Source organism: Mytilus trossulus, chromosome 5 (genome assembly GCF_036588685.1).
Source record: "Mytilus trossulus isolate FHL-02 chromosome 5, PNRI_Mtr1.1.1.hap1, whole genome shotgun sequence".
Lineage (NCBI taxonomy): Eukaryota > Metazoa > Mollusca > Bivalvia > Mytilida > Mytilidae > Mytilus > Mytilus trossulus.
In genome coordinates this window covers 70,840,400-70,866,369 of record NC_086377.1, presented here as the reverse complement: position 1 = coordinate 70,866,369, position 25,970 = coordinate 70,840,400, and the positions used below count along the sequence as shown (strand labels likewise).

At 31.7% G+C, this 25,970-nt stretch overlaps 1 protein-coding gene across 1 annotated transcript; it reads left to right on the top strand.

Annotated features, from left to right (window-relative positions):
- The first annotated feature begins 2,106 nt into the window (after window positions 1-2,106).
- Window positions 2,107-18,331, top strand: LOC134719132 (monoacylglycerol lipase ABHD2-like). Its single transcript, XM_063582103.1, has 8 exons — window positions 2,107-2,423; window positions 4,319-4,491; window positions 6,049-6,216; window positions 9,306-9,489; window positions 10,707-10,901; window positions 11,642-11,711; window positions 13,610-13,694; window positions 14,787-18,331. Exons 1-8 carry the CDS (start codon window positions 2,266-2,268, stop codon window positions 14,969-14,971), a joined length of 1,218 nt encoding a protein of 405 aa, XP_063438173.1. The 5' UTR covers window positions 2,107-2,265; the 3' UTR covers window positions 14,972-18,331.
- The last annotated feature ends 7,639 nt before the right edge of the window (window positions 18,332-25,970 follow it).

Below are 25,970 nucleotides of genomic sequence, written 5' to 3'. Positions count from 1 at the left end.
TGATATGCAATGTATCTCAATTTCAAAAATATATTATTTTATTTTTGTTAGTGACCATGGTGATGCCCTCCCAAAAAAAATGTAAAATTTGCAATTTTGTATCAAAATGCCTTATTCATCAGCAACATGTACAGCAGAATTGCATCTTCGTGGCAATCTGTTCTCTGAAAATGTGTTTAAGCGATTTACTAGAAAATTTACACACTGGGATATAAAAAACAACAACAACAACATCAAAACACACGCGGATATTAAAAGTGACGATTTTTTGCATATTTGATAGATTTTTCATTTTTAAGCTTGAACATGTTGAATTGGAGCATTTTTAATGACGTAATCAGTTAAAAATTTTCACATAAACTAATTGAATCAATTGAAATAGACACTCAACTCAAAAAAGTGTCCAAAATATTTCATTAGATGAACATGAAATTTGAGGCCACAATCGGCATTTACCGATCATACTCCTTTGCTAGTTGTACAGGGAATCAAATTCAAATTCTTTATGATCTTGAACTTTACAGTTCATCGGTGTCAATATAATCTTTTTGTAAAGTAAACAAGAAAACAGAGAATGTTCATAAGTCTCTGACTTTAAACGCAGAAAAAAAATCACCGACGCATGACTGGAGCGGGCCGCCTCTTTTACAGTCAGTCCCTACTCTCTTCTGAAAATTTCTAAAACCGGCGTCCGGCGCTGTAAAAAACACTTTTTGGATAATATTGTTTTAAAGGAACTCACTATTAAAAGGTTTATATATATGCATTTCTTTGATGATTTTCTGTTGTTTTTTTTGTTCATCATAGGGGAAAATGTAATAGATTTTAATATTTATTTTCAAATAATCAGTGATTTCTCAGTACAGTAATATAATGTTACCAAAATATTTATGAATTTAATTGAATCTAAATAATTGTTTGACTCAGTTTAAATAAATGTTTGTATATGAATATCTAGAGAAATTTCCGAATATTGAAACACTTTCTACCTCTGACTGTACAAACAACTAATACATATATATATATATATATGGTTGATGTTTAGACGAGTTGTATATATATATATATATATATATTTATTAATTTTACCAAATACAAGCATAATCAAGCATGGATCCGGATATGTGTGTTTTTGTATGAATATATAGAGGAATTTCAAAGTGGGAACACATTTGACCTCTTAAACTGCCAGTAAACAACACCGGCTTTTATTTAATCTCTGTTTTATTATATTTGTATTAAATCCATGTTTTGCTACTACTGCTCATAGACATGGTAAACTCTAATGCTCTAAACTTTCAATTGTTAACTTGACACATGGTTCAATCCCACTCAAACAGACTATGTATCACATGAACTTGTCTCGGAAAAAATTTCCTATATACCTTTTAGTTAGTATATATAACACGTGTGTATAAAACATAGGCGGATTTAGGGGGCCCAGGGGCCCGCCCCCCCCCCTTTTAGGAAAAAAAATTTGGTTGCTTATATAGGAAATCACTGGCGCGGGCCCCTCTTAGGTCAGTCAGTGGGCCCCCACTTATGATAATTTCTGGATCCGCCACTGTAAAAGCTGCATATAGGACTTTAAAAAAACTTGGATGTAACGGTTTATTTCTTCCTCTGTGATATATTATCCTCGGGATAATTTGTCCAAGGACGTATATTAGATTATTTTGTTAGTTATACGTCCTTGATTTGTCACAGTAATTTTTTTCCAGACATGGAATTTCACAGGTAGATTTTTTCCAGAGAAGCCTTGAAAATATATCCGCTGTATTAAGCGGATATTATGTACCAGTATATATTTTCCGTTCCAGATTTCATAGAAACTTGTGAAAGTTACTCGCAATGATCAATAATCATAAATGTTTCAAAAAGGTATCTAGAACAAATTTGCATAATTTACAGATAGATCATAAATAGTATGGTCAGATTCGGGACAAATATACAGAAATATACTAAAACAAATACTGATATTTTTATTTCCCAATCATAATACGGCTAACTGATTGATTACAATATTTAATATCAGATCATATATCAATCAAGGAAATATGACAGTCCGGAAGTTGTCTTGTGTCCCCATTCCGTTTCGACTTTACAAGGGACGCAACTCCAAATTTACTATTTATCATCGTATGATCGCATGATCGCAGTTCCAGAAACATTTTTTCTCAGGATGCAGAACTTATAAACTAGGTCATTTAGTGTATTGCAATCCACACAATTAACATATTATTTAAACGCGTGTATAGTGTCAGAATGAGTTTTCTTCTTGCGTGTGTGGCGGGAGTTGTAATTTACGGAACAATTCGTCTGCTTCATTTGGCCAGTTCGTCATCTGCACCAGAACTGAAATACAAAGATGGCTCGTTTTTTGCCAGCCAAATTCTTAAAATGTGTTCTATACTCTCAAAACCGTAAGTATGATAACATAATGTTACATTTAAATGATTATTTGCAACTAAATAACTCAAAAGTTCAGGCCATACACAAATTCGGGTTATTGCGCACCGGTTTAAACTTTACTGCGTGTTATAGGTATGGACAATTTAGTATACCTGTACCGCTGCCCTATTTAAGGTGTGACCCTAAAGGAAAGCCAAAAGTTCTATATAAATTTTGGGTGAAATTGTCACAAAATAAAACTCCCCAATTTGGCAATTATTTAAAGACAGAATTTCTATAATTTTTGAAATTGAAGCCAATAAATATCTATCAATAAAAATCACATTTATATCAATATAAAAATGAATAGATGAAGGATAAAGCATTAAAACAGGTAAATAAATATAGAAATATACATTTAGCACATTCTTAAAACTTCTTGTCCAATCAAACCCTTAAATTTTTTTTAAGTTTCTAGTAAATTAATATATTATATATCATGTATAATACTTACCTATTCCAGGTGTGGGGGATTCTGCGGGATAGATAGGGGGTTCCAACCATATGTCCTCGGGGATTCTGCGGGATAGATAGGGGGTTCCAACCATATGTCCTCATTTAAATGCATTGATCATAAAAAAAGGGGGGGGTTGATATTGAGAAGTATTAGAACTTTATTCTTTCAAAAAGCTTTGCACGTATAATGTGCTGAGTCATGATGCGCTCAGCTCTTCTTATACATGTTAATTTAATGGTTTCCAAGTTATACCTATTTAGACAGTTTTTTCACCTACATTTTTTTATTATAAAGAAAAAAAATCCATTCTGTGTTTATTTTGTATCTAAGAATCTTTATTATAGGAATACACCAATTTGATTTTTAATCCTATCAGAAAAATGGGTTTGATTTGATTTCCAACTATCCATGATTCCGTAATGAGGAGTACAAAAATTACATCAGGACTTAAATTCACATCATTAAACATAAAATAACAGAGATTTTATGGGCATTATCATGATTATGTTTTCTGGTCTGTGCGTCCATCCGTTCATTCATTCGTTCTTTCCTTTGTCCATTTGTTCGTCTGTCCTGATTCAGGTTAACATTTTTGGTCAAGTTAGTTTTTGATGAAGTTGAAACTTAGTACACATATTCCCTATGATATGATTTTTCTAATTTTATTGCCAAATTACAGTTTTTATGCGTCCCATTTTCACAGTTTAATAACTGCACATAGAAAAAGATAGTGCGGAAGGGCATCCGTGTAATAGGGACACATTCTTGTTTCAAATATTTACAACAATTAGACATTAGTACATGCTCACTAAATATTTTTTTTAAATTGATGCTTAAAAAATATTTTTTTGTTTAAAAAGATGACTTTTTTGTGAATGTGTCAAAGTATATTTGTTCCACCTTACAGAAGTTCCAATGGAAACTTTGTTATAAACACTGTCATAATACCTATTCCTGTTGGAACAAATATTCTATACCATTTATTCCGTTAGGAACATATACTGTAATAATTATTCCAGTGGAAGTAATATTCCAGAATATTGTTTCCATTTGGAACACATATTATAAAGGAACTTCTATTCCGTGACAAATGTTGCATGGCCGTGTTTTCGTTCATTTTACTTTTCCAGTGAAAGCTTCATCTCTTGATATAAACTGTGAATGTTTAGTGTATATTTGAATATACATGTATTGACCTAATTTATAAGCTGTGTAAATGTCAAATAATCAAAATACAAATTGTTTAGTCTCAAAGAAAACTTTTACGATTTCTCAGCTGTTTATGTTGAATAGTCAATAGGTGCAGTTTGGGTACTCAGTGCAATTTGGGTACTGTGACGTTATATATGTACATGTATGTATCCTGCTATTGAAATCTTTTATCATAATTAATCATCTAATTTATTTTAGTTATATACCTACAAAAGTTTGGGGGAAAAGTGGACATTTGCAAACAATTGTGTATGGGAAATTAGGTAGAATTAAATCTCCATTTCCAAAGGGGAAGCGACATTTTATCAAACTGGAAGATGGAGCTACGTTGACATATGATGTATTTGAACCTATATCCCCTCATCTTAGAGGTTTGTATAATATATACATGTATGGTAGACTATATACAAATTATATTTTGGAGTTTTAATCATTGTAACGGAGGGGGTCGGTGAAGACACCTCCCGGGACGTGTAGTGGCCAGTACTTCGCCCCTATTCGACCATTGGGATACCTGATATCAGATTATGGCTGAACAACAGACAATGAATCAAACGAAACTATATCTTATTAACAAATGTACAATAATTGCATGTATTAAACAAAGTCGGATATAAACAGGAGTCGGAAAACTTTCTTAACTGCAGTTCAAAAATAAAGTAATTTCAAATGTAAAATGAAAATTAGAGTGTTCCAGAGTTAGTCTTAAAAGTACAGTAAATTTGCTTCGCGTTGTGTTTTAAAGTAGTGAAAGTTGCACCATAAAGGGGTGACTAACTCTAAACTCCAGTGGACTGTATCAGTCCGGCGAGTATTTGGAGGCCTGTGCGAGGCCGACTCCGACTGAAAATCAAATGATATTCTAAACTTGTCATTAAACCAGGTAACTTTAACTGAAACAGTACTGAAGAAAAGTTGAATAAATAAATATTCATAAAACATTATCAAAACATCGAAAGTTAAATACTAAAACAGTTAAATTAACAATCCTTACTTTTATCTTACTGTGTTTAAATAAAATTAAACTTAAAATAAACATTTAAATACTAAATAATTAATCTGTCCAAATTAAGGGGAATAAACCTTGGCAAATCAAGGCACATCTATTACAATCATAAACAATTGTACATAAAATGGTCATAATATAAAATTAAGTATTTTTAGATAATATATCTAATTAAAAAAACAAAGTGTATAAAATGATGCTTTTTTTTTTATACAGATATCTTATTTAAAAATAAGGACATACGTATTATGCCTGCCAATGAGACAACTATCCAGCAAAGTTTAAATGAAGTGGATGTAACTTGTAAGCACTTAATTGCAACCAAAACTTTTAAGTCTATTAATATAACAATGATCTTGAGAAAAATCCATACCGTAAAATTACCTATGAAAGTCCTGACAAGAAAAGTATGACACAATTCAATTGAGAAAACTAAAGGCCTAATTTATAACAAAACATTTTAACAAAAAACAAACATAACACATGAACAGTCAACGAACACTGAACTACAGGTTTGGGACAGGCACAATAAGAATATTGCACTCCCAGTTTAACATGTTTGTGAGCTATTAACCCTGCTTTAACCTGGGACAGTGGTGTAACAACACAGCATCAGAACAAACTATAAAGATCAATTTAAAATATGAGAATTAAAACGAAAAGACACAGGCAGGAAATTATATAAAAAAGAAGATGTAGTATGATTGCCAATGAGACAACTATCCACAAAAGACCAAAATGACACAAACATTAACAACTATAGGTCACTGTACGGTCTTCAACAATGAGCAGAGCCCATACTGCATAGTCAGCTATAAAAGGCATTATTAACATTTATTCCATTCATAAATTTACGACATGAAATAAGTGATACAAATACAATTTTTACGTGACTTCATTTTCTTTTTTTCTGCTTTTTTAGGAGATTATACTATAGTGATCAGCCCAGGTATAGCTAACAGTAGTGAGACGGCCTATATCTGTACATTTGTACATTATGCTCAAGACAATGGTTACAGAGTAGTGGTACAGAACCATCTAGGAGCAGTTCTCAGTATAGAACTAACATCATCTAGAATGTTCACCTACGGTATGTTTTTGTTACACAATTAAACTTGTCTAGAATGTTCACATACAATACTTCTCATTATATGGGAATTTTATAGTTACAGTGCATCATAAGCCTATGAAGGCTGGCTGACATAAACTATGTTTCATAATTGTATTATAATGTTATATCAGGCTGCACTTTAATAAAACAATATATATATATATATATATAATATATAAAGTCTCTGAATGATTGTATAATAAAAACTATAAAACAAATTCCCATACGTTTCGGCCATTACGGCCTTCTTCATTGGAATAAATTACAACATTCTGCAATTGCGTGTATTCCATGCTGTTACTGTTTATACATAAAGTCTCTGAATGATTGTATAATAAAAACTATAAAACTATAGGTGGTGCAATGAAGAAGGCCGTAATGGCCGAAACGTATGGGAATTTGTTTTATAGTTTTTATTATATATAATATAGATATAAAAAAGAAGATGTAGGTATGATTGCCAATGACAAAAAAATGATGAGTCTTCACAAGAGACCTTCAAACGGGAAAACCAAGGTTACGGTCTAATCTATATAAACAAAACGAGAAACGAGAAACACGTATATATTACATAAACAAACGACAACTACTGTACATCAGATTCCTGACTTAGGACAGGTGCAACTATTTGCAGCAGGATTAAACGTTTTAATGGATCCAAACCTTCTCCTTTTTTCTGAAACAATAGCATAACATCACAACATAGAAAAACACACGATAAAATATCAATTGGCAGACTTAACTCAATCAAAAAACGTATGATTACACAATGAACGTATAAATTTGATCTGCGATATCTGAATACAAATGCACAGTTAATTAAATATTAAAGACAAATATTCGTGACCAAACATCTAACAACCAAATTCAAACAAAGCCATAGCAGGACACCACTGAGAAATATTTAACCCTTCAAAAATATTGATCAATATTCACTTTAGAAAAAAAAACGGTTTTAAAAAAAGAATTACAATCTTGAAGTTTATACAAATGTAGTAAGAATAAGTGATATTACAAATAATCAAAGCTGGTGTACAGACAAGATCCATATAAATAACAAATAACAAAAAAGCGTTATAAACAGTATCAACAGGTCGAATTAACAAGAAAATACGATTTGAGAGTACTCGCAGTTACTGACAGCTAGTTAAAAGCCAAAACCAATTAATAATAAAAAATCATGCATCAGAGACTAAAATCAACTAAAACACATCCCAGGGATTTAGTATTTTAACGTCATTGATAGTCAAAGAAGACATGACTTGTGCAATGCCAAAAATAAATGTATCGACAGGTAGTAGGATAGTGGAGTTATTTATATCAGAAGAAAAGATAAAACTAACAAATCAAATGCTATCAATCAATGGAAGGAGGGTCAAACAACTGCCATATTCCTTACTTAGTACAGACATTTTCAGAAGAAATTTGTGGGTTTAACCTTGTATATTTAAAAACTTCAACAATAGTATTTGTAAGTGAGGGGGGCCACTGTTAAATTAATTTTTCAGAATACTGACATACTTTTTAATTTCACAAAATTATGTCAAAAGTCAGTCGTTCACAAATTCACCTATATTTAAGGCGTCACAAAAACATAGCAAATGACATGATCAGTGAGAAATCTTTTATAACTTTAACAATTGGACATTTTAAGACATGTTTTCATATAATTATAACAATATCATACCAGTTAAAACAAATATTCAGGTTTTAAGGGCAAAAACTATGAGTGAGTGAACCAACTCCTTTATGGAGTACCTATACACTTGACACGTCACAGAGATTATAATTTCTTAATACCTGTTTGAATTATTTTTTTTGGAAACCCAAAATCTGTTAAAAAAGAAACGGAAATACCGTAACGTTTCTGATTTTGGTTCTGTTGTTAGAGATTTACTTGTGACATTATTTAAGTTATGACATCATGTTGAAAGTAAACAAAGAACTCAATCCTCATGTAATGTTTATCATAGCTGTCAACTGACCCGTTTTCTGCGGGTGTGACCCGAGATTTTCACAGTTCTGAGGGATCACCCGGGTCACCCGCCGGGTCATTGAAATATCCCGGGAATTCCGAAAATGACCCGATTTCAACCGTATTTCTTAGCCTTGAGATTGATTTCATAAGTAATATTCAATTGAAATACCGGCAAATTCGTAATTCTTCCATGAACAGAAAGTTCATCTAGCCATGTAAACTGTAAAATTAAGTGACCCATTAAGTGCATGGCTTCACTTGACAGCTTTGGTGTCAAACACACTGTTAATTAACACCAATTACCTTTGCTTTAGTAGTCTCAGTTTGTCACCATTCAAAATTATTCCTTACATTTACGTTTTATGGGTGAAAAAGATTTAATAATGTAAATATAAAATTCAAATACATATTGAAAAATAACTTATCATTATTTTTTTATCTTCCTACAATTTTTAAAAAATAGTTGAAAATTATATTTTACATTTATACTTCCTTTAACTGTATTACTATATTTTATCATAGTCTAATTTCCTAGTATTTAGGGGATGGTAAGAGTTAAAGCTCCACAGCAAGTAGGGTCAAACCATTTAAAATTATATTTGAATAATAAATTGTAGTGTTTCATAATCTCATCAAGCAAACAACACAAGACTTTGTTACCCAAATTTATAAAAAAATCTTTAAAAGTGCAATAAAATAATAATTAATAGAATTTAAAATGACTTAACCAAGTGAACATGCATTGATGTTTTGGTATCTTTGATTTACATTTTAAGAAAATGTACCATTAATACTGAAATTCTGCTCGAAAAAGTTTGTACGCGTTATGACCTGAGATTTGATTCTTCAATGCAGGTCATGACCTGCATTTTCATCATCACAGGTTGACAGGTATGGTTTATTCATATTAAAGACAAAGAATTATTGAAAATGTAATTAGTATTGTGTTCCTTGAGTTCCTATATTTTACTAGACTACTCAAAGTCTCATGACAACCAGACAGGAAGAAGGATCTCTGTGTAAATGCTGGAATTAAAAAAAGTTAATGATTTTGAGTTCATCAGTACAATGAAAAAATTTCTTATTACAGGGCATACAGATGAGTTAAAGATTATCGTTGAAGACATAGAGAAACTCTATCCTGATAGTCAGTTCCTAGCTGTGGGGTTCAGTATGGGGGGTAATATAGTCACTAAATATCTAGGAGAGGATAACGGTCACCAACATAAGTTTATATGTGGGATGTCAATATGTCAGGGATATGATATTCAAAAGTGAGTAGTAGGCTGTGGTGTTTATAGATTTTTGGGTTTTTTTTTTAGACAAGAGGGTGTTAATCCTCCATTGATATTTTTTTTAACATGCTTAATTCACATAGGATTTTTTTAATAAAAAAAAATCATCGGGTTTAAAGGAATAATAATGCATTGCAAAAATCCAGTCATAGTTTTTCTTAAATATCCTTTTTATATGAGATACAAATTTTATTAGGTCTGATACAGATTTTTTTGCAGTTAAGACATTTCAACTGAGGCACTTCACAGGTGTCAAAAGGCATTATTATGGAGGAAAGGGGGTACCATCAAAATACATCATTTTGGAGGAAAGGGTTAAGATCCAACCTCATTAAAGGGTGATAGTTTTGACTGATTTCTTATATAGTGTAATCAGTCAAAATTATCACTTATACAAGACTTACAAATATGGCACTAAATACTGTAAATTAAGAAAATATCGATTGTGATTTTGTCATTTGAGTCTAAATTTGCTATTTAAATTTTTGTGGTGTTTAGAAAAATTCCTGTTCAAATTATATATACAACATTTTAAAATGCGAGTTCAAATTATTTCGAGTATATATACCTGTCACATTAGTTGCAATTATTTCTGAATTTACAGTAAACAAAAAGAAAAATCACAAAAATACAGAACTCCGAGGAAAAATAAGCAAAAGTAACCAGTTCCAATAAGAGAATATAATTTTTTTGAATGGAATATTTTTTACCAGATGAGTGATTTAGGTACATTGTATTTGGAAGCCTCTTGTTTTTGTTGTTACAATTGTACATTTTCTTATTTTTATCAATAAAACTATGTAAACATGGTAAAAGAGGCTTGAAAGTAACCAAAGGTACAATCAAACTTGATTTTAGAAAAAAACATGGCAAACAAGAAAAAAGAAAAAAAAACCATGGCAAACAAGAAATAAGAAAAAAACACATGGAAAACTAAAGACAGAGCAACACAATCCCCAACAATCAAAAAACAGAATAAAGATATTTCTAGTTTATATTAGGAATACATATGTAGATGAAAAGTTTTAACAATCAAGAATTTTAATACAGATAATACAATTGAATTCCATTACATATCACTATGATATTGTATGTACTTTAAGAATACATTATTATTATATTAGTTTTAACTAATGGGATTATCCTCGTGAAATAAAAATTATTTATTTTGATTTTTCCATAAAACTTTTTTTCAGGGCCTTTCCATTGCTGTTAGAATGGAGTCATCTGAGGAGAATGTATGTGTATTTTATGACATCGTATCAGAAGTTTTTACTGCGCCACCATTACCACACGGTACTGTCTGAGGATGTCAAAAGTAAACACAAGCTTGAAGAAGACAAGATATTTGCTTCCACATCTTTGGCAGAATTAGATCAGTCTTATACTATGTAAGATTTCTGTTACCCCTATACATTTTAGAATCACTTAAAATTTAACAAAAGTTGACATTTTAATGAATACCTGTTGTATATTTGTAAATTTTAGCACCTTTTTTAACATAATTTTCATTTCTGTACAATATCTCATTGTTGAGGATATGTTTAAAATTGGAGTTATCTTCCTTTATACATAATTGTAGTTGAAATAATTACAAATAAATAACTAATTCTTTAGTATTGCCTTCCTATAATAGAAAAAACAAGAATGTGTCCCCAGTACAGAGATCCCCCATCTGTGAAAGTAGAGATTGAATTACTTTTTCAGTGAGAATTTTAAAATTAAAAAATTGCATTGTAGTAGGCATAGTGACTTTGAGATGAAGAACAACTATTGAAGCATTTAAAGCACTGTTCCTTTGCTATTTGTGTATTTTGTGGCTGTGCATGTTCTGATTTTATGTCAAGGATGGACATCCCTAACCCTTGTTTTTATGCCCCATTTACGGACATTATGTTTCTGGTCTGTGCGTCCGTCCGTCTGTCCGTTCATTCTTCCCACTTCAGGTTAAAGTTTTGGTTAAAGTTTTTGGTTGAGGTTGTTTTTGATGAAGTTGAAGTCCAATAAACTTAAAACTTACTTAGTACACATGTTCCCTATAATATGATCTTTCTAATTTTAGTGCCACATTAGAGATTTTCCCCAATTTTTGACAGTCGACTGAACATAATTATAATCTGTTTACTTTCAGAAAACGTTGGGGATACAAGAGTTTAGACGAGTATTATGAAGCCTGTAGTAGCTGTAATTATATTAACAATGTAAATATTCATTTAGATTCTCTTCTTTACTCATAGGGTATTCATCAATTGAATTGGTCCCAATTAATGCATATATTATCATTTCAGGGCTATGCTTTAAAGGTTTTATTCATTGTTGAAGGATGTATGTTGACCGATAGTTGATAATTTCTGTGACATTTGGCCTCTGGTGGAGAGTTGTCTAATTGGCAATCATACAAAGACTAAAACCAGAATGTATACATGCCCTCTATATAGGAAAATAAACCCAATACTAGGATTAATTAGTAATACTAGAACACACCCGTGATATTGCGGGTCCGTTCCTGAATTAAAGTATATAACTATGCGTATGCCTTATTATAGTATTGGTATTGTCTTCTGATAAAGTAATGCTGATTATAAGATGCCATTTTTTCTCTGCTTTCAAAATCTTTCTGTTTGAACCTGTCAACCTGGAACTTATCAATTATTGGTAGTATTATTTTTTTGGAAAACAAAAAGGCCTGGAATGGAGTGTTTTTTAATCAACAGCATTGTCTTATATTAGTTATAAATAAAGTTGAATTCTTTGGTTCGCTGTTTTACGTCATGCCGGCTTACAAATTGAACCTATTCGCCTCAAGATAATTTAAGTCCAGATTTTTAGTATTCGTATTGTCATCTTAGAAAGTCATACTGATTAAAATACTACAATAGGGAACAATGTGACAATGATTGAATTTAGTAGTGTCAACCCTGTGTAATAACCAGTGTATATAGCAAAATCCTAAATACACACACCCGTGACGTCGCGAGTCCGTGACTGATTTAAAGTATATTACTATGTCTAATTATATATATATAAGCCTTAATTTTTTAATTGGTATTGTCATCGGATAAAGTTATGTCGATTATAAGATGCACAGTTTTCTCTGCTTTCAAATCTTTCTGTTCGAAACCCGTCGACTTGGAACTTATCAATTATTGGTAATATTAATTATTTGGAAAAGAAAAGGTCCTGGCTATCCAGGAATGGAGTATTTTTTAATCAACAGCATTGTCCTATATTAGTAATCTTAGAAAATCTTGCTGATTGCTGAATAAAACTACAATAGGGAATAATTTGACAATGATTGAACTTAGTAGTGTCAGCCCTTTGATTATGACCCGTCTATGTAGCAAAATCCGAAATACACCGTTTGGTGGTGCGCCTGTCAAATGCGGAACGTACAGATAAGGTAATAGGTAACAGGTGAATATACTATTGGTATCGGTATCGGACTCGACCCGGAACTTGATAATTATTGGCAATATTAATTGTTTGGAAAACAAAAGGGTCTTGAGTGGTGTAATTTTTAATCTACACCATTGTCTTATATTAGTTATATATAAAGTCGATTTCTTTGATTTGTCGTTTTTACCCGATGACGGCTGACAAATTGGACCTCGTAATTTTAGTATTATAGATATACTGTACAAGAAGAAATTTTAGTGGAAGATTTAATTTTGTTTATTTCGTGGAAAGAATATATCCACTAAATTAAAACCCCATGAAAATTTAACCTCCATATAATATCACTTACATTTAAGGAAACCACAAAATTAAATCACCATGCAATCTTATAGAGACAGAAAAACATGTAATTTTAACCCCACGAAAATTAATGTTTCTACAGTACATGACAATCATATTGGAAAAAAATAGTCCATTGAACACATCATTATTTAGGCTTTTTAAATCTTAAGATATTTTTTTTTTAATTTACTATTAGAGTTCAGCATACTTTAAGGGTTTCTGCTATAAAAAGGGTTAACAAGGGCTTTTAAGTTCAGTAATTTATAAGTTGTAGCTTTTTAAGGAAAAGGGGTGTTATTGTTTTATTACATATTTCCATTCTTTATTCTACAACATAGAGATTGTTATTGTCTATTTTCAGATTACAATACCAATGTTTTTGTTGAATGCTAGAGATGACCCGTTGGTACCTCAACCGTTACTGAAGTGTGCCACACAATATGCAGGTATATTATAAAAAAGTAAAAACACAAAAATACTGAACTCCGAGGAAAATTCAAAAAGGAAAATCAAAAATCAAAAGGCAAAATCAAAAGTCCAAACACATCAAACGAATGGATAACAACTGTCATATTCCTGACTTGGTACAGGCATTTTCTAATGTAGAAAATGGTGGATTGAACCTGGTTTTATAGCTAGCTAAACCTCTCACTTGTATGACAGTCGCATCAAATTCCATCACATTGTCAACGATGCATGGTCTAAAGGGTCCCTCTTCTGTTGTTGTCCTTTAACTTTTACATCTGAACTACTGAGCCAAATTTAACCAAACTTTGCCACAATATAAAGGAGTATTTAGTTTGAAAATATGGCCAATAATGCCTCCCTCCTGCAGATAATCATGGCATACATGTCTAAAATAGAACAAAGAGGTAAATGCAATTTTGAATCAGATTTCTGAAGGAAATATCTGCTATTGATATGGGAATGTACAGCGGGCAGGCATCCAGGCGAACATCTGCCAAACAATGTCCTTTCATAAACATGGTACTTTCTTATGATATTTTTTTTTTGGAAAATGACAAGACTTTCGTCAATCTATAGACTCTTAAAATTTCAATTATCACTTATTATTAAGAACCAAGCTAGAGCTTTCAATATGTACACATATTTTTTTAAATTTCAATTATCACTTATTATTAAGAACCAAGCTAGAGCTTTCAATGTGTACACATATTTGTTTACTATTTTATTGGTTAAGTTAAGTTCAATGCTTATCACATGCTTATAGAGGGTCTCATTGGGGTCTAAGTGTGACACAGGATTGGCTGATTTCTTTCATTCATAAGCGTGACATGTGAAAGTCGAATAATTATAAATGAAAATGAGAAATGTCTGGCGGAATTCGGGAAATTACATGCTCTATTATGGCAAAGATAAGCCATAAGGGATGATCACTTAACAGGAAGTGGGATCCGGAATCAGACACACAAATGAGACCTTCCTAATAGAATTAATTCTGTACATCCTACATATGGAAAATAATATCAAATTATAAAACTGGAGATTGAAACATTTAAATTTATCCTGTATTTCAGAGTCTCATGAAAATTGTATACTGATGATAACTAAGCATGGTGGCCATCTTGGATTTTTTGAAGGAGGATATATCACCCCTGACACAATAACCTGGTTAGACAGAGCAATCATTGAGTTTGCCAATGCAGCAGTTACCATTACTCAAGCCAAGAAAAATTTGATGAATGGAGTTCAAATTTCATAACAGCAACACATGTAGTAAACATGGAAAACTTACAATTGGAAACTAAAATTTAATCTATATTATTGTCCCATATTATTACAATTCTTAACTAAAATTTAATCTATATTATTGTCCCATATTATTACAATTCTTAACTAAAATTTAATCTATATTATTGTCCCATATTATTACAATTCTTAACTAAAATTTAATCTATATTATTGTCCCATATTATTACAATTCTTAACTAAAATTTAATCTATATTATTGTCCCATATTATTACAATTCTTCACTAAAATTTAATCTATATTATTGTCCCATATTATTACAATTCTTAACTAATAAAATTTAATCTATATTATTGTCCCATATTATTACAATTCCCATATTATTTGAGTTCTTAACTAAATTTTTACTATATTGTTGTCCCATAATCTGTACATTTCTAAACCCTCAATCAGAACAATTGTAACTGAAATGTAATCCATATTATTGTCCCAGAATCTTAACAAATCGTTTAATCCATATTTTTGTCCCATAATATGTGCAATATAATCTAAAATTTAATCTACATTGTTGTCCTCTAATCTTCACCCAAAATATGTGCAATTCTTAACTAAAATTGAAATCAAAAGTTAGATTACTCATATGAACTGTCTGAAAAATTGTAAGGTGTGTATAAGTAAATATACAATTATTATATAATAAGAATGTTGATATGTAATAGATAGGTTTTAATTGACACAAATTGAGCATAAATTACTTCCCTTTGTTAGATGTCTAAGTGTGTGAAGTCTTTATAAATCGGTAATATTCAAATACTAGACTTAAGAAAAAGGTCTTTTCTGAACATTTTTTTCTTCAAGCTTCACTTTATTCATCACTAGAACCTAGAAAGAATCACTAGTCAGACATTTTTCAGAATCTAAAGGATTTTGGGTAATCTCATTTTTCATCACACTAAAATAAAAGTAATGTTACATCATTGGTTGAATTTCCATTATTTAGAACGTTTTAAACCAATCACGATGTTATGGTGTAAGCTTTTGAAAATATTACCCAGAATGCATTAAATTCTTGGTTAGAAAATAAGAATATCAACCATTTAAAAATGGCAGCCAAGGGAAGTAACTCAACTCAAACATCGGAAACCTATGTATAATGATGTGCAATTTTCAATTGCTTTTCTTGCCATATTATTTATTTATCTGTAGGTTGTATGTACATTTAATGTGATCCCCCTAATAAGCTCACTTGACTGATCATGATAAAAAAATTATACCGTGATCTTCTATCCTTTAAGGTTTCATTTACAAACATCACACATGTATCTTCATATCTATTTTTCATGGTTTAAATACAATTTCTGTGAAGTCTGTGAAGCTGTATTGTCACCCCCACTTACAAAAAATAAATGATTTAAATGATTTTTAGGCTGGCAAGAAATGAGCTTAAGTCTGTCAAACTACAGAATAGTTGCAAACTCCTGTGTCTGCTTACAACGCAATTTCTTCAAATGAATGTGATAACAAATCTTCAGCATGAACTCAGAACTTTAAATGGCAGAATAAATTTGGCTGCATATTATCAGCAATTTGTCTATACAATATGAATTTATTTTTTGTTATTTTACAAATCAAGAACTTTAAGGCCAACAAGTGGCTTCACTTTTACTTTTCTCAAACTATGGCTCCTTTATGTTTTGAAACTTGTGAACAATGCTTATTACCATAAAAGAAAGATAAAGTTTAAATTTCAGTGGCGTCACTGTAACAGTTCTCTCAGTAATGTTCCTTTCACAGTTTTCTAAGTTATTTCCCTTTCACAGTTTTCTAAGTTATGTCCCTTTTACAGTTTTCTAAGTTATGTCCCTTTCACAGTTTTCTAAGTTATGTCCCTTTTACAGTTTTCTAAGTTATGTCCCTTTCACAGTTTTCTAAGTTATGTCCCTTTTACAGTTTTCTAAGTTATGTCCCTTTCACAGTTTTCTAAGTTATTTCCCTTTTACAGTTTTCTAAGTTATGTCCCTTTTACAGTTTTCTAAGTTATGTCCCTTTCACAGTTTTCTAAGTTATTTCCCTTTTACAGTTTTCTAAGTTATGTCCCTTTCACAGTTTTCTAAGTTATTTCCCTTTTACAATTTTATCAGTTATGTCCCTTTATAACATTTTATACCAGTGTTTGTTTCATCTGTGTACCATGGACATGTTCTCCATTTATTGTGTATACCATTACCATCCTCATGCTTTTACATTGCTAGTACCTATGGAAGTTGATGAAATGCTTACACTCAGTGACTGAATAATTTTGCAATCCTTATGGTGCTTATTACTAGTCATTAATTTAAAATAGTAACTGATCCTTACGCAATACTGTCCAATCTTTGAATTAGTCCCAATACTTTGCTCAAAGTAAAAAATAGTCTTATGTTCAAAGTATAACTCTATGACTCACCAACAAAACAATAACACATCTGCTAATTATTATTTGCCACACTTGTCCATAATTGGGCTTGTTTGGAACCCGGCAGGGGACCAGAGGACCCCAGACACCTTACCTATTTATCATAAATATGCCTTAATATTTTCTATTAGTTTTACTCTAATACTTACCAACACGAAAGACAAGTTCTGCATAACATATAACTTTTGCTGATATATGCACACAGCTTTGGTGCTATAAGGATAAACCTGTTCTTTAGTTGTATTTTTTCCATTACCATCATCATGCATTTACATTGGTTGTACCTATGACAATCCAATTGATGAACTTCTTACATGGGGGAATCTTTACGATTCTAATGGCTAGTCATTAAAATAGTATCAAAGGTTCTTACGCAATATTGTCCAATCTTTACGGTGCTGATGACTTTCTACAAAGTTGTACTGCTGACTCTACATGGGTGTTGTTTCGTGATTAATTATACTACTGACTCAATAGTTAATGAATCAATTATAATTTGTCTATTAACAGTAATCGACATGATTAATTGACCTTTTAAGGGTTTATTGATTTAAAATTGTAAGGATTGGGGCAGGGGCAGATCCAGGAATTTAGGTTAGGGGGATGCAAACTTAAATTGTTGCTGAGCGTAGTGAGGTGACAAAAATTTTGTGGCAGAATAGTGAAATATTTTTTATTATGCTGAGGACAATCTATGCTTTGCAAATTTTAGGGGGGTGCATGGCCGTCACTTCCCCGCTGAATCTGCCCCTCTGGGAGATCAGATAACTACTGCATATATCTATCATTAGTCTTTTATGCTACAGTACTGCAATTTCACCCTTTGATAATGTAAGTTTAACTGACCTCACAAACTTTTAAAGAGTTACTTATTTGTTCTTATAGTGTATGTTTAGCCCTCTCTTAATATATTGATTATAAATAAATTTGGTGTATTAACTGTCTTCTGATTGGTTAAAATTATTAGTTTTATTTTCAATGTTATCAATTTTGATGGCGACACGCCCACTCTGACGTTGTGTATTCATACACCAACATGTGTGTATGTTGTTATTGTCAAAATAAATAATATAAGAAGTTCTTTGAGCCTTATTTTTGATAGAAATTTATTTATAATGAATGACAATAATTTATTTTGATTTTATTGAACCATAAAACTAATTTTTGACTCTTCACATTTTACATAATCCACTTCGCGGATTATTCAATGTGAAGAGTCAAAAATTAGTTTTATGGTTCAATAAAATCAAAATAAATTATTGTCATTCATTAAATAAATCATGAATTTACCAATTTTAATTTTTTGTCATACCATTTTTAAATGAAATGTCGGGTACCATTTTGAAAGCTTAATTGGGCATAAGCTTTGATTACTGTGTATTCATTTATTTTCGTGGGTACTAATTTTCGTGGATTGAGGAAAACTTGCATATTCGTGGATATTTAAATTCGTGGTTTCGGAAAAGTTTGCTTACTTTCCTATACATGTATAGAAAATTTGTATTCCGTTGAACATTTAAATTCGTGGATCCCCTGTTCCAACTAAATCCACGAAAATTGGTATCCAACGAATATTAATGAATCCACAGTATGACAAAAAAATAGAATACAGTTCTTTTTATTTCAAGTATTAATATTATTATTGAGTCTATGATTTGTTAATTGTTTATTGGATACTTTTTTATTCCTTGAACATATGTTTTAGTATGTTATAAATCAAATATTGGAGTTTATGCAAGTTTGAGTCAAATCGTTGATGATGAATTTAACAGCTAATGCCCCTTTTAGCTCAAAGGTTCTGTCTAGTAATTTAAATATTATTATTGAATTCATGCATTGTTAATTGTTCATTTTTAATTTTGGTTACTTGGATATATACGTTTCAGTATGTTATAAATCAAATACGTGAGTTTGATTCAAATCGGTGATGATGAATTTGACAGCTAATGCCCCTTAAACTAAAAGGTATTTGTTATTGTGTAAACTTTCAGTTAGAGTACAGTTATATTTTAATATATTTATTTATATTTAGTAGAATTTTATATTTACATTATATTTGTTTAATATTTGTTGATGAATATATGATTTTATCTTCATAATGTTCAAGTTCGCATTAAATTTCATTACATTTTATATTGTTTTTGTTTTGTTTATATGAAGTCTGTCCATCTGTCTATCGTCAACATGTCAAATAATTACTCAAAAACACTTATGTTGCTCATGATACTATTAGTATAAACCCAGTTTTAAGCAGAAATCTCTATCTTGATTCCAAGTTCATCAGGGTTTATTTTCTTCCAAGAGTCATGTGCTTTTCTGCAGTAATTATAAAGTTTAAAAGTGTTTGGAAAGTTATTCTGTTAGAGTTAGATCTGGTACACATGCAAACTAGAACTCAACAGTCACTAATAACAATGCAGATCTGGCACACATGCACACTAGAACTCAACAGTCACTAATAGCAAGGTAGATCTGGCACACATGCACACTAGAACTCAACAGTCACTAATAACAAGGTAGATCTGGCACACATGCACACTAGAACTCAACAGTCACTAATAGCAAGGTAGATCTGGCACACATGCACACTAGAACTCAACAGTCACTAATAACAAGGTAGATCTGGCACAGATGCACACTAGAACTCAACAGTCACTAATAACAATGTAGATCTGGCACAGATGCACACTAGAACTCAACAGTCACTAATAACAAGGTAGATCTGGCACAGATGCACACTAGAACTCAACAGTCACTAATAACAATGTAGATCTGGCACAGATGCACACTAGAACTCAACAGTCACTAATAACAAGGTAGAAAGGATTGAACAAGAGAATAAGCTCATCAGAACATCTGAGATCACACTGGCAATAAACCTAATGAGTGTGATGTATGCACACATACATAATAGAAAACAACGGTCATTGATATTAATGCAATATTCTGGGAAAGGGTTAAGTCTTGGCTCACAGAAAAACATGAAAACACACTTTCAATAATAAACAAAAGAAGATGTGGTAACATTGTCAATGAGGAGGCTGCAATGAGACAACTTTCCACCAGAGATAAATGACATCAATATCCTATGGTCAGCTATCAATAACATGAACAACAAATCAAACAAACTAGAGGCTCTTAAGAGCCTGTGTCGCTCACCCTGGTTTATGTGAATATTTAACAAAGGAAGCAGATTAATTCATGACAAAATTGTGATTTGGGGATGGTGATGTGTTTGTAAATCTTACTGTAATAAACTGTCTTGCTGCTTACAATTATCTCTATCTATAATGAACTTGGCCCAGTAGTTTCAGTGGAAAATGTTAATAAAAATTTACCAATTTCATAAAAAAATTGTGTAAAAAATTGACTATAAAGGACAATTACTCCTTAGGGGGTCAATTGACCATTTTGGTTATGTTGATTTATTTGTCAATCCTACTTTGCTGAACATTATTGATGTTTACAGTTTATCTCTATCTATAATAATATTCAAGATAATAACAAAAAACAGCAAAATTTCCTTAAAATTACCAATTCAGGGGCAGCAACCCAACAAAGGGTTGTCCAATTCGTCTGAAAATATCAGGGCAGATAGATCTTGACCTGATAAACAATCAAAAAACTGCATTTTACCCCTATGTTCTATTTTTAGCCATGGCGGCCATCTTGGTTGGTTGACCGAGTCACGCCACACATTTTTTAAACTAGATACCCAATAATGATTGTGGCCAAGTTTGGATTAATTTGGCCCAAAAGTTTCAGAGGAGAAGATTTTTGTAAAAGATAACTTAGATTTACGAAAAATGGTTAAAAATTTACTATAAAGGGCAATAACTCCTAAAGGGGTCAACTGACCATTTCGGTCATGTTGACTTATTTGTTAATCTTACTTTGATGAACATTATTGCTGTTTACAGTTTATCTCTATCTATATTAATATTCAAGATAATAACCAAAAACGTCAAAATTTCCTTAAAATTACCAATTCAGGGGCAGCAACCCAACAAAGGGTTGTCCAATTCGTCTGAAAATTTCAGAGCAGATAGATCTTGCCCTGATAAACAATTAAACCCCTTGATAGATTTGCTCTAAATGCTTTGTTTTTTGAGTTATAAGCCAAAAACTGCATTTTACCCCTATGTTCTATTTTTAGCCGTGGCGGCCATCTTGGTTCGTTGACCGGGTCACGCCACACATTTTTTAAACTAGATACCCTAATTATGATTGTGGCCAAGTTTGGTTTAATTTGGCCCAGTAGTTTCAGAGGAGAAGATTTTTCTAAAAGCTAACGACGACGGACGCCGGACGCCAAGTGATGGGAAAAGCTCACTTGGCCCTTCGGGCCAGGTGAGCTAAAAAACTATAGGTCTGATTTATGAACAAAACAATAATGAAAAACAAGTATGATATATATCAACAAATCACAATCACTGAATTGAATGCTCCTAACTTGGGACAGGCAGGGTAAATATATTTACTGGTGTCAACCCCCCCCCAACACACACACACACTAACCTGGGACAGTGGAGTAAATTTCAGACATGACAAACAACCTCAGCTGAAAAGTTTTAAACTCATGGTTTATGGTTTAGTCAGTGTTAGATCTTAAAGGCCCTTGGGCTGATATTGGTGTCACGGGATGATATGCCATATGATACGGATTTTGCCATGTATTATTTATAGATTATTACATGGCATTTTCCATATGGCCCTGGTATCAGCCCTAGACTCCCATATCAAGCCAGAGGGCTTGATATGGGTCGTGGGCTGTTGATATGGGTCGTGGGCTGATACCAGGGACTATATGAAAAATGACATGTAATAATCTATTTATCACAAATTTTTAAGCAAGAGAAAACAAAAAGCTAACACCAAATTATATTTGATATTACTTCAAAAATAAAAAAAGATATTAAAAGAAAAAAAAAGAAAATATGTATCACAGTAGGTAAACAACGTTTTTGGGAAAAGTTTCAGTAAATATATTAATTCTAAGAAATGCAAATATTAAACAAACGTTTAAAGTGTTACATAACAAATGTTAAAAAATACGTAAGAAGAACCCTATATCGCTACTCATTGCAGTGTGGCTTCATATATTTTCTAAATTCTTAATGACGTCAAAATTTTACGAACGCTTTTGTGATTTTCACTGTTGATTTCTACTTTTTTCATCTACAACAGAATCGTAACTTTCTCAATTTCTTTTCATTGTGTTCAACTTGTTTAGACAAGACAAGACAATTGTATTCTTTAAAACCACTGTATACACATTGGTACAAATAGTCTTTGATTGACAGGTTACCGAAAGTTAAACTCGGGGGCTTGATATGGATTTCGAGGGCTGATATCGATATCGGCCCCGAGGGCTGATAACCAACCTTGACTTCCGGCTATTATTGGCCATGCAAAAACGTACATATCAGTACAAAATATGTGATAATTATAGATTATTACATGGCATTTTCCATATGGCCCTGGTATCAGCCCTAGACTCCCATATCAAGCCAGAGGGCTTTAGCCCGAGGGCTTGATATGGGTCGTGGGCTGATACCATGGACCATGTGGAAAATGACATGATATAATCTATTTATCACATATTTTCAAGCAGGAGAAAACAAATAGCTTACACCAAATTATGTTTGATATTTCATCAAAAATCAAAAAGATATTAAAAGAAAAAGGTAAATAAATGTATCACTGTGAGTTAAAAAAAAGTTCGTATCACAGTAGGTTAACAACGTTATGTGAAAGTTTCAGAAATAATTAACAATAAATATATTAATTCTAAGAATTGAAAATAGTAAACAACTTTAAAGTGTTACATTGCAAATGTTAAAATATGCTTAGAAAGAATCCTATATCGCTACTCATTCTAATGTTGCGTCATATATTTCCTAAATTCTTCATGACGTCAAAATTTTACGAGAACATTTGTGATTTTCACTGTTGATTTCTACTTTTTTCTTCTACAGCACATTTGTAACTTTCTTAATTTCTTTTCATTGTGTTCAACAAATAGCCTTTGATTGACAGGTTGCCGGAAGTTAAACTCGGGGGCTTGATATGGATTTCGAGGGCTGATATCGATATCGGCCCCGAGGGCTGATAACCAACCTTGACTTCCGGCTATTATTGGCCATGCAAAAACGTACATATCAGTACAAAATATGTGATAATCTCTATGTATATACTTCATGACCTTCCAAATTCGATTTCAACTTTCCTGTTTAATTAGTTTTATAAGTAAGTTTCATAGAGAAACATAGTTGTCCAGTAGGAAATATTTGATTATTTCGGATATTGGTATGTAAAATGAATAGAGTTATCTTGGTTTATACTGATTTGTATTAGTATTTCAGGGTCAATATTTGAAGAGCATTGAGGATCCAAAGTTCCAAAAAGTTGTGCCAAATACGGCTAAGGTAATCTATACCTGGGATAAGAATATCCTTAGTTTTCAAAATATTCAAAGTTTTGTAAACAGGAAATTTATAAAAATGACCACATAATTGATATTCATGTCAACACCGAAGTGTTGACTACTGGGCTGGTGATGCCCTCGGGGTCGAAACGTCCACCAGCAGTGGCATCGATCCAGTGGTGTAAATAGTTATCAAAGGTACCAGGATTATAATTTAGTACGCCAGACGCGCGTTTCGTCTATATAAGACTCATCAGTGATGCTCATATCAAAATATTTATAAAGCCAAAAAAGGTAAATTACTTCAACAGCTGCTGTGGAGATAGCAGACGACGAGTAAAAAATCGAAAATGCAGAACGAAAAATGAAAGACGATGAGAAGTTCCGTCTCAACATAAAACAGACGGAGCCAAAAGAAGAAGAAAGGTGATAATACAATACAAATTATAAGACAAAAAATCCATTCTGATAAAGATAATGAAACAACCCTGTTTAGCGACAGTTCAGTTATTCACTAAAAAATTGTCCGAATTATGTCTCCTTGGTCAGATTAACGATTCAAGTTCTTTATCTTCCGGCCACACTTAAACCTATTTTGGTTTGCCCATACCCTACCCAAAGGTTGAGACAGTGGGTAGGTACATGTAGGTAGGCATTTTCTTTTTTTTCCAAAAAAGAAATTGAAGTGTCAGATGTTTATTAGTCTTCATGTCTATTTGATTAAAAAAAAACTTCAAATCAGGACAATAAAAGTATTTGAGTATGCAGCTTTTTTCTGGGTAGGTAGCGTTTGGGCAAACAAACCTATTATTTATTATGGCCTCAAGTGATGAATTTGACAAGGCAATTAAAAACATGAGAAAGAATTTGGGGAAGATTGAAAGAAAAAAGGTAACTAACTGAATCAATCTGTCAAATAAAATAACATAAATTATACCGATACTACAGTGCTACTTTTCTACTTTCTTATAAAAAACATGTTTATATTTAAGATATTAACACATTTTTTGGGGGTTCAGATCAGCTTTTTTATGTGAGGATCAAAAGTTTATAAAGGTTTAATGTAATTCCGCAGTATACAATGTAATCATAAGTAATCTAAAGTATACAATGTAAGCATAAGTAATCTAAAGTATACAAAGTAATTATAAGTAATCTAAAGCAATTTAATATGTAATCAATTACATTTGAGTTTAGGTGTAATTGTAATTATAATTGTAATAATTACATCAAACTAGCAAAGTGGAGAAAGTAAAAAAGAAGTTCCTACTTTACACCGTATACGAGGGTCTGGATTAGGGGGGGGGGGGGGGGGGGGAGTCTTTTATTCTGTAAACATTTAATTTCACCCCTTTCTTCTCTAATCTAAAAAAAATTAACCCCTTTTTTCCTCTAATCTTCATTTTTTTTTTACCGTTATTCTCTAATCATCATTTTTTAGGGGCATTATTTTTTAATAATTTAACCCCATCCAAACCCTCGTATACACATGATACATATATGTGATTTCACGAATAAAAATCTAAAAATTATTCTTCTCATTCAAGTTATGATCGTCAGAAAGAGTAAGTTTTGCACGTTCAAAATAAATTATGATCGAATACTGATCAAAGGTCAACAGAGATTAGTGCAACACATCTGTGCCATTTGCTTGAAAATATTCATATAAAAAAATGCACCATCCCGAATGCGACAGTTCCGTTATCTTTTCTCCGCAAACAGAATGACAAGAATCAAAAGATTTTTACCGTTGAACCCAGTATTCAGACTCCTATCTTTACTATTATGTGAAATTAAGAAATTCAATCAGTGTTTTAAAAGTTCATTCGAGAAAAAAATATCGGTTTTGTAAGTCACTATAAATAGCTAGCTCCTTAAATTGACTTATACCAGCTAAATATAAGTTAACATTCTGTTTAATACAAATAAAACATATACTGTACATTTCTGGCTCTAGTGGGTACTAACGGTATGTATACCTGTTAGAAATAGTTGTAAAAACAGTCCGATAAAGAATTTTATGAATGGACTTACAAAGCACATTTGTAATTTTAAATCCAGTGCATTGATTTGTATTTTATTCACGAATAATATTCCTGGATGATTTCGATGGTTTCAAGAATTAATTA

Bases quoted from the DNA above. Each gene is read 5' to 3' on its own strand.
- LOC134719132 (XM_063582103.1), top strand. From the start codon at position 2,266: ATGAGTTTTCTTCTTGCGTGTGTGGCGGGAGTTGTAATTTACGGAACA. The intron at 6,217-9,305 runs GTATGTTTTTGT...TTCTTATTACAG, and splicing joins ATCTAGAATGTTCACCTACG to GGCATACAGATGAGTTAAAG. The intron at 9,490-10,706 runs GTGAGTAGTAGG...ACTTTTTTTCAG, and splicing joins CAGGGATATGATATTCAAAA to GGCCTTTCCATTGCTGTTAG.